The sequence below is a fragment of the Lynx rufus genome, unplaced genomic scaffold (assembly GCF_022079265.1).
Source record: "Lynx rufus isolate CCGP_SWC_20201006 ecotype Redwood Valley unplaced genomic scaffold, mLynRuf1.p SCAF_12, whole genome shotgun sequence".
NCBI lineage: Eukaryota > Metazoa > Chordata > Mammalia > Carnivora > Felidae > Lynx > Lynx rufus.
The window spans coordinates 53,365,721-53,380,411 of record NW_025814826.1 but is presented as its reverse complement, the minus strand read 5'-3'; the positions used below and the strand labels follow the sequence as shown (position 1 = coordinate 53,380,411).

The following is a 14,691-nucleotide window of genomic DNA, read 5'->3' as shown; positions in this document are numbered from 1 at the left end:
CGGATCCTGTGTCTCCCTCTCTCTCTCTGCCCCTCCCCCCTCACGCTCTGTCTCTCTCTCCTAAAAAATAAACATTAAGAAAAAAATGTCCAACAAACCACTTGCCTCTGAGTCTTACCAACTATGGTCCACATATTATTCACCTCCTGTAGAAATGTTATTACTTGTCACTGGGTTCATCTGTATGGGATTCATTTTCTGGGAAAGTAATTTTCTCTTTTTGAAAATGTAATTCAGGCTTTTTCTTTTTCAAAGTCAAGCAGATACGCTACCGTCAGTGAAAGAGTGCACACTCAAGTGCAACAATTTCTGAAAGAAGGGTATTTAAGGGAAGAGATGGTTCTGGACAATATCCCAAGGCTCCTGAACTGCCTGAGAGACTGTAACGTGGCCATCCGATGGCTGATGCTTCACACAGCAGACTCAGGTAATGGGCGAAAGGTGTGCCCATCTGTATGGCTCCACTTAAAGGCTTTCAGAGCTAAGATATGCCCCGCGGTGCAAAAATTGTTTAGCCTTTGGATGAGAATCACGTGGCTTTTTAAGTGAGTCGTTTTTGTGTCTACTTGGACAAGTCAACAGCCCACCTGAATAGGCCCCTTTGTCAGGTTTGATTATCCGGGATTATCCCAGTAGGTCCAGTATAATCACGAGGGTCCTTAAATCGGGAAGAGGGAGGCAGAAGAATCAAAACTAGAGAGGTGGAATCGTGAAAAAGCCTCAACAGACCATTCCTGGCTTTAAAGATGGGAGGGGCTACAAGCCATGGAATATGGTGGCCTCTAGATGCTGAAAAAGATACGGAAACAGGATTTCCCCAGAGCCTCCAGAAGGAGCCTGCAGAAGGAGTGCCTCCTTGATTTTAGCCCAGTGACACCCATTTCAGATTTCTCCTCTCTGGAGCTGTAAGAGAATACATTTGTGTCCTTTTAAGCCATTACGTTTGTGGTAATTTGTTACAGCAGGAAACTAATTGAAGAGCCAAGCCAGTAAATGAGAGCCAGATGTGTAAAACAGACACTTAGTGGGATTTCGTCCAGAGCAGGAGAGAACTGTTGCTTGGGGTAGTGGGTGAAGGTGGCTGGGGAAGGCTCCATACAGGAGGCAGGAAGGATTCTGAAGTAAAAAGAAGTTCTAGACTGGAGAAATGATGGGGGGAAAAGGTACGATTTTGGAAGTACAGGAAACCATGGGCCCACAGAGTTGATAAACAGGCTGAACCTGAGTGCCTCATAAAGGTAGATCAGGTCTAACCTTTTCTGGCCCACAGTCCTCTTGGAGACGCTATTGGCCGTCAAGTTCAGTTGCTTCACAGGTTGTATGAAATGCCTTCACAGGGTCTGTGAGCCTATGACTTAAGAAGCTCCCGATTTAATGAAAAAACAAGTAGGTTGGACTAACCTGAGCTTGTTCAGAGCTGACACAGTTCCTCGTACTCAGAGAAGGCTGGATCAGTGTTAGTTAACCAATGGCTTCCCCCACCCAGAGCTGCATGCCCTTCCCGCTAAGCATGGCTGTCATCCAGTGGCCCCGTGAAGCCTCCTGCTTTTTGTTTTTCATCAACAAACTTTGCTTGAGAGCCACCCTGAGACAGGTACTGCCTTCAACACGTGTTCTTTCAGATAAGGCAGTATCTCAAAGTAAACTGTCCACTCCAGATTATTCTGCAGCCTCCCCTGGTAACACAGAGCCCGTCTCACAGCTCTCCCAGGCAAGATGTTCTTTCCTCTAGCTTCCATCTGGTCCCACTTCCTGTGGGTGCTAGGCAGCGAAAACAGCAGGGGGACGTCTTCATCCTTTGTATCCTTGGAAATATGTGGAGTTTCTCCTCAGCTTTCTGTCTTCATCCTGGAAATCTCTTTCTCGAAAAATTCTGCTTTCCAGTTTTTGGTTTTGTTTTTTGTTTTTGTTTTTTTTCATTTGGCTTCTTTGCCTCGATCCCTCTCCAGTTTATGTTCGCTCACAGCATGAGCACCGTGGCCGAGGTTTAATCGTCCAATGGATCTGGTGTTGGTTAGTCGCGTTTAGTCAATCCATAAACTCCAGTTCTAATTTGAGGATTTTACCACACTGACTCAGTTTATAATCTTTACCAAAGTCTTCCATTCTCAAGCACATGAACAACTCAGGCCCTCGCTTTATCGTATCATAAAACCAACTGTGGTTTTCCAGTGACTCAGCCTTCTCCTCACCTTCCCTGTGAGCCAGGAGTCTCCTGGATTTGGACCCTTCCGGGGACAACCTCGTCTTGCCAGTGGTCTGTGCACTTACCTTCAGCCACGTCTGTTTCCCATTTTTGTGCCTGGCAATTGTCTGACCTGATTGCACAAGGTCACGATTTACCAGAAACAAGTGATTTACCTGATTGTGAGTCATGCGTGGGAAAGATAAGTGCTTATTTAGTTTCTGTGGTGTTCGGGTCATGATGTGCAGGAAGGAGCGCATATATTCTTTACATTCCCTCCTGTTGGCCTCCTGGAGGCACTTCCGCCAGGCTTTGGAACCCTGTTCTGCAGCTTGCTTTTTCTCATTCAACGGCATATCATGGATGACATTCCACGTCAGAGCCAACTGTCGTGTTCAAAAGTTCGGTTGTACTTCATTGCGTAGATCTACTGTAATTGATTTTATCACGCATTATTGATTCTCATCTTGCTTATTACTTTTTTAAATGCTCCAAATGAGTGAAAATGGAGGCACGTTTTTAACAATTCATCTTAGATTTCATATTTTCTGCACAGCGAATAAATTGGGAACTCTTTTCTTCCTGTTTCTAGCTTATGACCCAAACAACAAACGCCTTCGTCAAATCAAGGACCAGATTCTAACAGACTCTAGATACAATCCCAAGATCCTCTTTCAGTTGCTGTTGGACACTGCACAATTTGAGTTTATACTCAAAGAGGTAAAGATCTTTAATGAATAATCACCAACATCTTAGTTTTTCTGTGCTTAAAAATATTTTTAAAGGGTTGAGATTCAATAACGAGTCATAGTCTTTGATTCAGGCTACAGATTCTAGCAGTCTGAGATCGTTCTTATACTAAAAGGACAGGATTAAACATTTAACAGGCATTTAGTGCCTACTGCCATTGGGGATACAGTGATGGGGAAATTGCACAGGACCATGGAGGTGACAGTCTAGTGAGGAATCGCACTAATGAAAACGTAAATACAAACTGAGATACGTGCTCTAAGGGAAAGGAACATTGTTCTCTGAGTACCTAAAATCCCTGAGAAGAGAAGCAGGAGCTTCTGAAGGGACCTGAAGAAGGAACCTGTCGGAGTTAGCTAAGACAAAGGTCGGGAGCATTCTGGAGACCATTGCAGAGAGAGGACAGAATATGCCCGAGTCCTCTTGGGTAGGTCCTCAGTTCAAGGACCAGAAAGAACAGTTGGCTAGAGGGGAGAGAATGAGATAAAAGTGATATGAGATGAGGTCGAAAGGTGGGCATGTAGGCCTTGTAGGATTTCAGTCTTCATCTGCAAAGCCATGACAACCTGTTAGGGCTTTTACGTAGGGTGGACGATTTGTGTTTAAACAAGGTCCACTCAAGGATTTTAAGGATTTTGAGCTCCCTGAAGGAAATTCTAAGGTTGATTGGTCTTATGCCTAAAAGAGCCTCTGTGGGCATAATAAAAATGGTTGATACCCAGGAGTGCCTAGGGTCTATAACCAGTAGCCTTGGCGGTTCGGATCAGGTGGGCCAGGAGCTAGCCATGGACGTTAAAGCCCATTCCAAACTGATATTCGCCTTGCCTCAGTCTGGTTAGTGGTCTGCCGGTTTTTTCTTTATCTTCTAGGTGTGTGAGGACACTGTGTTACCCCGTTCGGTAGCTAAGGAAAAGTACATGCTGATTATTAACATCATGCACATGCATGTGTTGAGTGTTATTCAGTAACCTGTCTGGGTATAATTTTGTAAGATCAGAGAAACGCTACCCCTTTTTGATCTCTTTAAGAATGTTCATGTTTTAGGGGCGCCTGGGTGGCGCAGTCGGTTAAGCGTCCGACTTCAGCCAGGTCACGATCTCGCGGTCCATGAGTTCGAGCCCCGCGTCAGGCTCTGGGCTGATGGCTCGGAGCCTGGAGCCTGTTTCCGATTCTGTGTCTCCCTCTCTCTCTGCCCCTCCCCCGTTCATGCTCTGTCTCTCTCTGTCCCAAAAATAAATAAAAACGTTGAAAAAAAAAAAAAAAAAGAATGTTCATGTTTTCCCTCTCAATAGCAAGTCATTATTGAATACCTGCTCTGTTCCCAGCTAGGTGCTAGGAATTCAAAAATGAACAAGGCATGTCCCTCCCATCCAGGAGCTCTCAGTACAGTGGGGAAGAGAGACAGATTAAGCCAAAATGAGAGACCAAGAAAGATCCAAGAGCAGGAACCAGGCATCTTATTTGTTGGTCAGAGCAAACTTCAGAGGCAAGTGAGAGTCACCCCAAGGAATCAGTGCACTCCGTCCAGTTAGGATCCTGAAGCAGGACGCCAGTCACCCAAGAGTTCTGGAGCTCAATATTGTTGTGTGGGAATCAGGACAGATCTGGGTCATCTGCCCGACCACGCCTGCATTTCTAATCGTTAATCTTTTTCTGGAATCTGTTGGAATAGAATGGGCAGCTTCCTTCTGTCTGTTCTATTGGAGAGAAAAGAAGACCAACTCATTAAAGATCTTCAAAAGAGAAAGATCTGGTAGAAAGATAAAAATAACTACCCAAGGGGCGCCTGGGTGGCGCAGTCGGTTAAGCGTCCGACTTCAGCCAGGTCACGATCTCGCGGTCCGGGAGTTCGAGCCCCGCGTCGGGCTCTGGGCTGATGGCTCAGAGCCTGGAGCCTGTTTCCGATTCTGTGTCTCCCTCTCTCTCTGCCCCTCCCCCGTTCATGCTCTGTCTCTCTCTGTCCCAAAAATAAAATAAAAACGTTGAAAAAAAAAAATTAAAAAAAAAAAATAACTACCCAATACAAATTGAGCAAAACAAAGATATATTTAATGTCTGACATTTCAGCTCGGTTCTTTAACCTTTATCTCTATCTCTCCCACCTCCCATCCCAACCCTTTTTCTAGAATCACCTTCCGATTCTCTTAGAAACACACTAATTAGACCTGTGTTTCTTCTAATCTTTTGATGAAGGCGCATCTCTTAACTTGAGAACCATCCCCTATCCCAAATTCCATCTTACCAGATATGAAACCTGTGAGGTCAACCTGGGAATGAGTGTCTGAAGGGTTTCAAGCTATTAAGTCTGTAATGAAGGCCTCACAGTGTTATTTTTGTCACTGCTGCTTCATGAAGTGGCATTGATCGGTCCTAGGCATTCAAAAAGACAGGATGGACTCTATAAATAATTCCTACTGTTCCTCACCCTGCTGATCACTAAGATTCCTCTTTCTCTGGCCCCACAAAATTCCACCAGTCTTTATCCTTTCATCTACAATGAAGTCTTCATCTTTTAACATTCAGTTCGATGCTGAGGAATGAAGAATTTCTTAAGAGAAAAATCAGTATATTCTCATATTTACCTCTTAGGATCCCAGTGAAATAAATCCCTGTAGTTTTGCGACACACTTTAAATAGGTTTTTAAAATTTGTTTCGGGGGGGGAAGAAAAGCAAAACGTTGAGTTATACCATTTCCTCCTCTGCTCAACTCTTTACAGGCCTTTAATTTTATGAAGGAGTGAAATAATAAACAGACTTACTGTGTGATCCAAAAGAAAAGATTTTTGTGGGTAATTTAATTCATTATCCACTCATCAGACAAGGATCATGCTCAGCCTTCCCTGACCTATTTTAAATAGATGCAACCACAGAAATTATTACTTGCAAAGGACCTTTGAGCAGTGGCCACCAAATTTAATTTCACATTAAAAATGCTCGTTCCTGGGTCTACCCAAGACCTTTTGAACCAGAATCTTCATGGGGGAGCTTGAGAATCCCAACACTTGAAAGCCATCCAGATGATGAGATGATGCTTATGTGCAGTTGGTCTGAAAACCAATGCAGTGGTCTAGCTTTGCCCCTCAATTTGTACAAAGTAGTGCAGCTTAAGAGATGACGTCAGGGGTAATGTTACTTTTAGATACATATTTTTATAATAAATTGGGTTTCACTCAGGGCTTTCTTTGTAAACTGCCTTATTTGGATTTCCTCTTAAGTAAGTAAATCTCTTCTGTCTCTTTCAACAGATGTTCAAGCAAATGCTTTCAGAAAAGCAAGCCAAATGGGAGCATTACAAGAAGGAGGGCTCAGAGCGGATGACGGAGCTTGCTGATGTCTTTTCGGGAGTGAAACCCCTAACCCGTGTGGAGAAAAATGGTAATTGCTAAAGAGGAAATATCATTGTGTTTGAAATGTACACACGAATTCTTGGAAACACACAGAGTAAAAACTCAACCACGTTGTCATCATTGTATGCTAGGACATTGCTGATGAACGTCTAAAGCCTAGCTTTAGCTGCCTCTAGCTTTGGGCTCCTTTTGGCAATGTTCATATCTTCTCTGGACATGAGGCTTCTTATTTTTGAAGTATGAGGTTAGGCTACAGGGGTTGTTATCTCTGATTCATAGTCCGTAGGTCCATAATTCATCCCCAGCCTCACCATAGTGTGTCAGCTTATGTGCATTTGCAGGGAGGAAGAGAAGGACCTATAACTGTCCTGATCACCTCAGGATACTTCACTCAAGAATAGTACTAACTACTGGGGCACCTGGGTGCCTCAGTTGGTTAAGCGCCCAACTCTTGATTTTAGCTCAGGTCGTGATCTCACGGTTCGTGAGTTTGAGCCCCTCATTGGGCTCCATGCTGGTGGTGTGGAGCCTGTTTGAGATTCTCTCTTTCCCTCTCTGCCCCTCCCCGGCTCGTGCTTTCTCTCTCTCTCTCTCTCTCTCTCCAAAATAAAATAAATAAACATTAAAAAAAAAAAAGAATATTACTAACTACTAACATGTGGGTGCCTGAGTAACTCAGTCAGTTGAGTGTCCGACTCTTGATTTCGGCTCAAGTCATGGTCATGATTCATGAGATTGGAGCCCTGCATCAGGCTGTGCACTGACAGCACGAAGCCTGCCTGAGATTCTCTTTCTCCCTCTCTCTCTCCCCCCCCCCCCCCGCATGTGCACACATATTCTCTCTCTCTCAAAAATAAATAAACATTGAAATAAATAAATAAAATCTTTAATAAAAGAATATTAGTAACTGCTAACATAGATGGTATCCAGGAATCTTGTCTTCTCATGTTTTCTGCTTTTTTTTTCCCCTCATGCGCCTGCCATCTAGTGGCAGAAGAGGGGACATGCAGACTTTTTGAAACAACATAGCTCAAGCCTTAACGTTAATCATATTAATCCTGCTTCTTTTAGGAAATTTTATCTGGGGGAAAATCATGGTATCACTTAAAATTTTTATATAGATAGAAACCCTTCAAAGTGCCCCTGAATGACCATTCTGAATTTTAAGATGAGAAGCTATTTTTTTAATGCTTAATGTTTTAACTATGAAATTCATTTCTGATAAAAGTTAATTATACAGTAGAATTTCTCAAAGGTATAGCTTTTTGTTTGAAAAAATTACTCTTTTAATCAGTATGATCTTGTGATTACTATATTTGGCTTTTGTTGATGTATTTGATGTCGAATGGTTAGCCTAAAATATATTTCCGAATTACTTTATTATTCCTAGTAGGAAAAGTTGGTGTGTTTTTAATAATGTGATATAAATTAGCAACATGTTTTTCAGGTCACTACATTTTGTCCGAAAAACAAGGAACCACCTGTAACAGTCTAACCAGATTAATTTTTGAGAATCAGGCACATTCGTCTCTGTTCTAGTCTCTTTTAGGTTCTTATAAATCCCAACATCAAAAAAAAAAGAAAAAAGAAAAGAAAACCCCACCATCACTTTAAAGGTCATTCAAAACAGCATCTGGTACTTTTTTTTGGCTGTATAGCATATTTTAGCTTAGGAAATGCTTCCACAAATATTTGAGCCTTACAGCCTTATGAGGTAGACGTCTTTATTCTTATTCCACATGTAAAGAAATCAAAGCTATAAAATGTAATCACTTGCTGATGGTAACAACGGTTCAGAGCCTGGATTGAACTCGTCACCTCAGACTCTGAATGCTGTGCTTGTTCTGCTACTCTATAGCTGTCCCTCAGTCCTACCAAAAAAAAAAAAAAAAAAAAAATCTTTAAAATTACAACCAGTGTTCTTCATGCCAATTCGTGAAATAACTTAGATTATAAGTCCGTAAGTGCTTTTATTAAAGTGAAGTTTTATCCCATTGATAAAATAAACAAACAAACAAAAATGTTAGGGAATCAGCTTGATGAGATCAAATGAGCACAGCCTTTGAATCTGGCCAGACAGTTGAGAAAAGCCTGGTGCTGCTGTTTAGTGACTGTGTGACCCTGCCTGGGCTCCTTAACGTCTCTGGGCATCAGCTTCCTTATCTGAGAAATGCCTTCCAATTCCTGCCCCCATAGATTGTTGTAAAGATTCAGTGAGAAAAGCTCAGACCTTTGCCGGCCACCTTGAGGGTCCTCAGGGCATATTAATGACCCTTTCTCTGCTGTGTGAAACTGGTCTGTGAGTGCAAATGGCACCCCTCAGCTGTTCAGACGTCCCCTCAACTCACCACACGTTCTTCACACTCCTGACATGTTGCCCCTTGTTCTCCCAAGGCGTGCCATTGTTATTTTTGTCATGAAGCTTCTGCCCACATCTGTCCCTTCACCTCGTGACAAACTATCCCTCTGCCCCTCTCTGCCTTTTTCAGATCTTTTACTCACCCTCAATTCTCCAGGAAACTGTTCCCGGTAACTTTCTGTCACAATCTTTCAGTTCCTTCCCCACTCCTTCCCACTCCAGTGACCACCTTTGCACACTGGGGTTCACACCACAGACTCAGGCCTTTACACCTTTTCTTCCAGGTGTTAGACTGAGCTACTTAAGTAGAAAGTTTCCTCTCCCCTAGGTCACATACCCAAGGCGTTTTGGTGGTTCCTGTTTGGAGAATCCCAAGGGCAATGTCAGGTACTGAGGGAAAGGTCTGTGAATAAGGGCTAGATTTGTGAAGGATTGTGGAATAAAATTCAAAGCCACAGCTACCACAGTTCTGGGATTTCAGCAGTCTCTCCTTGTTTCTGTGTTAATAGAAAACCTTCAAGCTTGGTTCAGGGAGATCTCGAAACAAATACTGTCTTTAAATTATGATGATTCAACGGCTGCGGGCAGAAAAACTGTGCAACTAATACAAGCTTTGGAGGAGGTAAGAAAACTCTTTGTAAGCAACAGTTCATGGGGCACCTGGCTGGAGGAGCGTGGGACTCCTGATCTCAGAGTCATGAGTTCTCACCCCCCATGGGGTGAAGAGATTACTTACATAACTAAAACTAATAAATAAATAAATACATAAATAAATAACAATTCTTGGATCATGAATCATACTTGTGGATCCACCCAGAAGATCTGGTCCTGGAAATACAGCTAAGAGAATATTTCATCAGAGCAAAAAAAAAAAAAAGCAAAATATGCTCATTGTGGTATTATATCCAGTGTCCTAAAATTGGGAAAATAATGCAGTGACCAGTGTGAAAAGAATGCTAACAAAAATGATATCTCAACTTGCAGAAACATAATTATATTTAATAATTATGAAGACAACATGGAAACATTGGGAGATTGTGGAAAGGCAGTAAAAGCAAAATCTGTATTTTTTTGTGTGTTTTGTTTTGTTGTTAATATAATTTACTTTCAAACTGTCTAACATGTGATGCGTAAAGTGTGCTCTTGGTTTTTGGGGTAGATTCCCGTGGCTCATCGCTTACGTACAACACCCGGTGCTCATCCCAACAAGTAGGCACCATTTTTAGATTGGGAGAGAGTTTGGGGAGAGAAAAACTACAAAGGAATGTGCAACAATGACCACAGTTGTATAATGATCATATGCTTATATGTGATGTTTTCTCTTCTGGAAAAAAAATAGTTTGTTTTTTATCTACTCAGATATTATCTACTCAGATTCAAAAAAGAAGGATTATACTTCCCAACTCTTAAAATTTTAATTGTATGCTTAAGTAGGTTTAAACTAGCTTTAAACTAGGTTTTTAAACTAGGTTTAAAGTGGAAGATACACGCATGAGAACAATAACCATAAATTATTTAAAACATTGTCCATACTTATCTGGAACCCTGTCCAGATGGGATAATTTTATATCTTCAGAAATATAATTAATGCTTTCTTTGGCATCCTTTCTTTTATTTTTAAGTAATATCTACACCCAAACATGGGACTAGAACCCACAACCCCAAGATCAAGAGTCTAATGCTCTCTGGCCCGAGCCAGCCAGGTAGCCCCGGCATACTTTCTTATAGGCTCTTATTACTTTTGAGAGGTTTTATGATCCCTGTGAATGGCAATACAAAACAGTACTCCACTATGAACTTGTCGGTTTCCTTAGCCATTCCAAACAGTTGCCCACTGGTACCATTCCTATTTTGGTTGTTTTCTGGATCTTCTAGTCTACATTGCAACTACAAACAACTTTGGGAATCTCAGATGCTTTTTATCATTTGGGCTATTTATTTTGACCGTGGCCCAGGCACCTTGAATTACATACATTAAAATTTCAGGATGAGGTGCCTGGGTGGTTCAGTCAGTTAAGCGTCCAACTTTGGCTCAGGTCACGATCTCATAGTCTGTGAGTTCGAGCCCCGCATTGGGCTCTGTGCTGACAGGTCGGAGCCTGGAGCCTTCTTCGGATTCTGTGTCTCCCTCTCTCTCTGTGCTTTCCCTGCCCATGCTCTGTCTCTCTCTCTCAAAAATTAATTTAAAAAATTTTAAAGAAAAAAAAAACAGAAAAAACACTTCAGGACACAGGGGAGTCATTCTTTTGTTTTAAGGAGTGCAACAAAAGAACTTAATGTACAAGTGCCAACACCCTGGTATAATGTGACTTACTCTGTGTTTTAGCAATCCTGCAAATCTTCAAAATTAAGAGGATTTTCTAACATGCCTTTATCAGTACTCACATGGAAGATAGAAGCACCCACTCATTATGTCATCTATGTACAGAAAAAAAAAGAGCAGAACATTTTCTAATCCTAGAAACCTGTGCATTACGTTATGACTTGGCTTATACATTTCTAGGGTTGTCGTTTGAAATAGAAATTTTGCCAGGAAATTCTTAGTGCATGACATGCCTTTTTGAAATGTTTTCAGGGAAAAATGAACACCACAGAAGCCATTCGGAATTTTTTAATTAAATGTGTTTATGTAACACAGGTTCAAGAATTTCACCAGTTGGAATCAAATCTGCAAGTATGTCAGTTTCTTGCTGACACTCGCAAGTTTCTTCACCAAATGATCCGAACCATTAACATTAAAGAGGAGGTCCTGATCACAATGCAGATCGTTGGGGACCTTTCTTTTGCTTGGCAATTAATTGACAGGTAATGTGGCCAGCCTACCATTTCCCCTGGATGAAGGCCACTGCGGATGTCTCCTTACCATTTCTCTCTCTTCACAGTTTCACATCTATCATGCAAGAAAGCATAAGGGTAAGCCCGTCCATGGTCACTAAACTCAGAGCTACATTCTTGAAGGTAAGCAGAGAACAGTTAGGTCATGTTCTTAGTCACTAGGGAAGAATTGGTCTCCGTTACTACCTCATGCCTAAATTCAGCCCGAGATTTCATTCTTTTAGAAAGTTAGGTAATTTGGGACACCTGGGTGGCTCAGTCGGTTGGGCGTCCGACTTCGGCTCAGGTCATGATCTCGCGGTTCGTGGGTTCGAGCCCCACATCGGGCTCTGTGCTGACAACTCAGAGCCTGGAGCCTGCTTCGGATTCTATGTCTCCCTCTCTGTCTCTCTGTCCCTCCCCCACTCGTGCTTTGCCTCTATCTCTCAAAAATAAATAAACATTAAAAAAAGGTAATTTAAGTATTTTTATAAACTGAGAATTGTTCGGAGTTTTTCCATGAGAGCAAAGTTTGAAAAGATGCCACGCATATTGGAAGTTTCAATTAATACAAGTTGGGTGTCTTACAGAAGGTAGTGTTTACATTAAAAAATACGTTTTTTCAAGTTTTACCAGTATGCTAAAAATGTGGGTCCTTTTTTCCCTAGATGTGAAGTAAATCCTTTTACTTACTCATTTAAAAAAACTCTTGTTGAGCCTCTGCTACAAGCTAGGATCCCCTCCAAAGTTTAGGGAACAGTGGTGGACAATTCAAGTATAGCTGTGCTCCCAAGATAATTCCAGATCGAGATAAATGAGCAGAAATTTACTCAGCGTCTTCTGACAGTTACCTCATGTATCAGTTCTGAGATGCACTTTCTTTCGTATTTAAAAATCTCTCTAATTGGGGATGGGTTTTATAACTGACGGCACATCATAGTTCACCATAAGCATGTTCGCTTCTTTCCGAGTGGTACAGAAAATAATGGTACTTCTTCCATGCTGTGTGACCTCTCAGTTTGGAAATGAGTACAGTCAGCCATCAGTCACAGTGTCTGATTTCCATAGAAGAGTAGCTGCCTTCTGGAACACAGTGGCTCTCAAACTTGAGGGGCATCAGAATCACCTGGGGGGGGGGGCACCTGAGGGGCTCAGTCAGTTAAGCGTCTGACTTCTGCTCAGGTCATGATCTCGCTGTTCATGATTTCGAGCCCCGCGTCGGGCTGTGTGCTGACATCTCAGAGCCTGGATCCTGCTTCAGATTCTATGTCTCCCTCTCTCTCTGCCCCTTCCCTGCTTGTGCGCTCTCTCTCTCTCTCTCTCTCTCTCTCTCTCAAAAGTAAATAAGCATAAAAAAAAAAAAAAATTGGCATCTGTAACAAGTCCCAGCTGATGCTGATGCTGATGCTGCTGGTCTGGGGACCACAATTTGAGAACCACCACCAAAGCAGATGACTGTCGTTTTTTTAGAAAGTGTATCATTGTCAGAAACTATCAATGACTTTGATGAGTCAGTGGTTGTTGCATTATCTTGGGTAAAGCCCCAGAGCTTTGTTGTATGTTACTATTTCTGGAAAGAGATTTCTAGGACTTCTGGAAATGGAGAAACACATGTACCTACTTTTCTTGCAGCTTGCCTCTGCCCTCGATCTTCCCCTTCTTCGTATTAATCAAGCAAATAGTCCTGACCTTCTCAGTGTGTCTCAATATTACTCTGGTGAATTGGTGTCCTATGTGAGAAAGGTAAGAAATGCATCAAGGTGACATTTATTTTATTGGCAAACTGACTGCTCTTCTAAATACAAAGAGGATGCTTGGGGCCCTATGAAAAGTATACCCGTGTTCCTTTCCCTTATTCTTAACTTGATTCCAGAAACTTGCAATACCTGAAAATAAACTTACTCTTACTGGTATTGTGGATATGCAGATGTGTTTTTACTTTCAGAGAACTTTTGCACCTGTTTTTAAGTGCTGGTGGTATTAACTCCCATTCTGCGCTTAACAGAAACTGAGGAATAGAGATTTTATTGGCTTCTTTAAAGTCACAGAGCTAGTTGGTAAAAGAACCGGATCTAGATCCAGCACATCCTAGTTGGAGCTGTAAGTTTTCCCCGGGAACTTTGGTCCTCGTTTCAGTAACTTACGGTGCAGCGTGGAGCCAGACAGACCTGGCTGCAAAATTTCGCTGTGTCACCTGCTGACTGCGCTACGGCCACGTTATTTAACATCTCCGAACCTCAGTCTTTTACAAGTTTATAACGTGGAAAAGATACATCTTTTTGCTGCACGTGTATGGGGATTAGCTGTGTGTCTTGTGAGCAATTAACGTTTGAAAGAATGTAGCCGTGGGCCTGAGAGCAGATATTAAAGTACCTCCTTACGCCCCTTCCCGTCCCTTTCTGTAGACAAATGCCTGTGTGTACAAGGTGGTGCTGTCTTAACTGCCATCCTGGCATTTATCAGCTAAGAAAAATAAAAGACGTATCCAACTGTTTTCCTTCTTTTCGCTTTCACTAAAGGTTTTGCAGATCATTCCAGAAAGCATGTTTACTTCGCTTCTAAAGATCATAAAGCTTCAGACCCACGATATCATTGAAGTGCCAACCCGCCTGGACAAAGACAAACTGAGGGACTATGCTCAGCTTGGCCCACGATACGAGGTGGCGTGTCCCTTTAACTTCTGCCTTTTGATGATTTAAAACCCAAACCACGATGTGTCACGGGTCTGTGTCGCCTGCCATATCCCTAGGAGCGCCAGACCAATTATGATTTGTCTTTTCCTACTCTCCTGTGATAGCTTCATTTGTTACTGCGTCCTGGGTTATTTCAGGCCTTGCCTGCCTGAGTGTTCTCAGAGGACGGGGAGCTCAGCTGGCCTCTTTTCTCCGTGAACAGTCTTGATGAACCAGCCCTTCTTCTCTTTGGGTTAGATTGCCTAGACCGTTTGCATTCGGGTCCCTGCTTTGTACATCAGATCAATGGCTCAAAGTAATCTGGATTCCATTAAACCATTTCCTACAGCCAGACTGTGAAGCCACTCAATAAGTAAGCAGCCCCAGAGGTGGTTCCTCCCAAATACCTCTGCTTTTCTTTCTCCTGAACTTAAAATTAAAGATGTGAAAAAAGTGAAATCAAGTGGAAATTGACATTATGAAGTCCACTGTCATCACCTTTCATCCCAGCATCAATTTCTACCACCTCTGACACAGCTCCAAAAATTGCATCAGGAATTTCA

General features: G+C 42.3%; 1 protein-coding gene across 2 annotated transcripts in view; it reads left to right on the top strand.

Moving 5' to 3' along the window:
* Positions 1–14,691, top strand: part of WASHC5 (WASH complex subunit 5) — a 66,047-nt gene that overhangs the window by 19,823 nt on the left and 31,533 nt on the right. For both annotated transcript variants that reach the window (XM_047074178.1, XM_047074177.1), the window contains exons 9-16: positions 256–427; positions 2,778–2,905; positions 6,182–6,311; positions 9,152–9,264; positions 11,281–11,447; positions 11,525–11,600; positions 13,089–13,199; positions 13,976–14,116. In XM_047074178.1, coding sequence (XP_046930134.1) covers positions 256–427; positions 2,778–2,905; positions 6,182–6,311; positions 9,152–9,264; positions 11,281–11,447; positions 11,525–11,600; positions 13,089–13,199; positions 13,976–14,116 — 1,038 coding nt within the window. The remainder of the gene's footprint in view (positions 1–255; positions 428–2,777; positions 2,906–6,181; positions 6,312–9,151; positions 9,265–11,280; positions 11,448–11,524; positions 11,601–13,088; positions 13,200–13,975; positions 14,117–14,691) is intronic.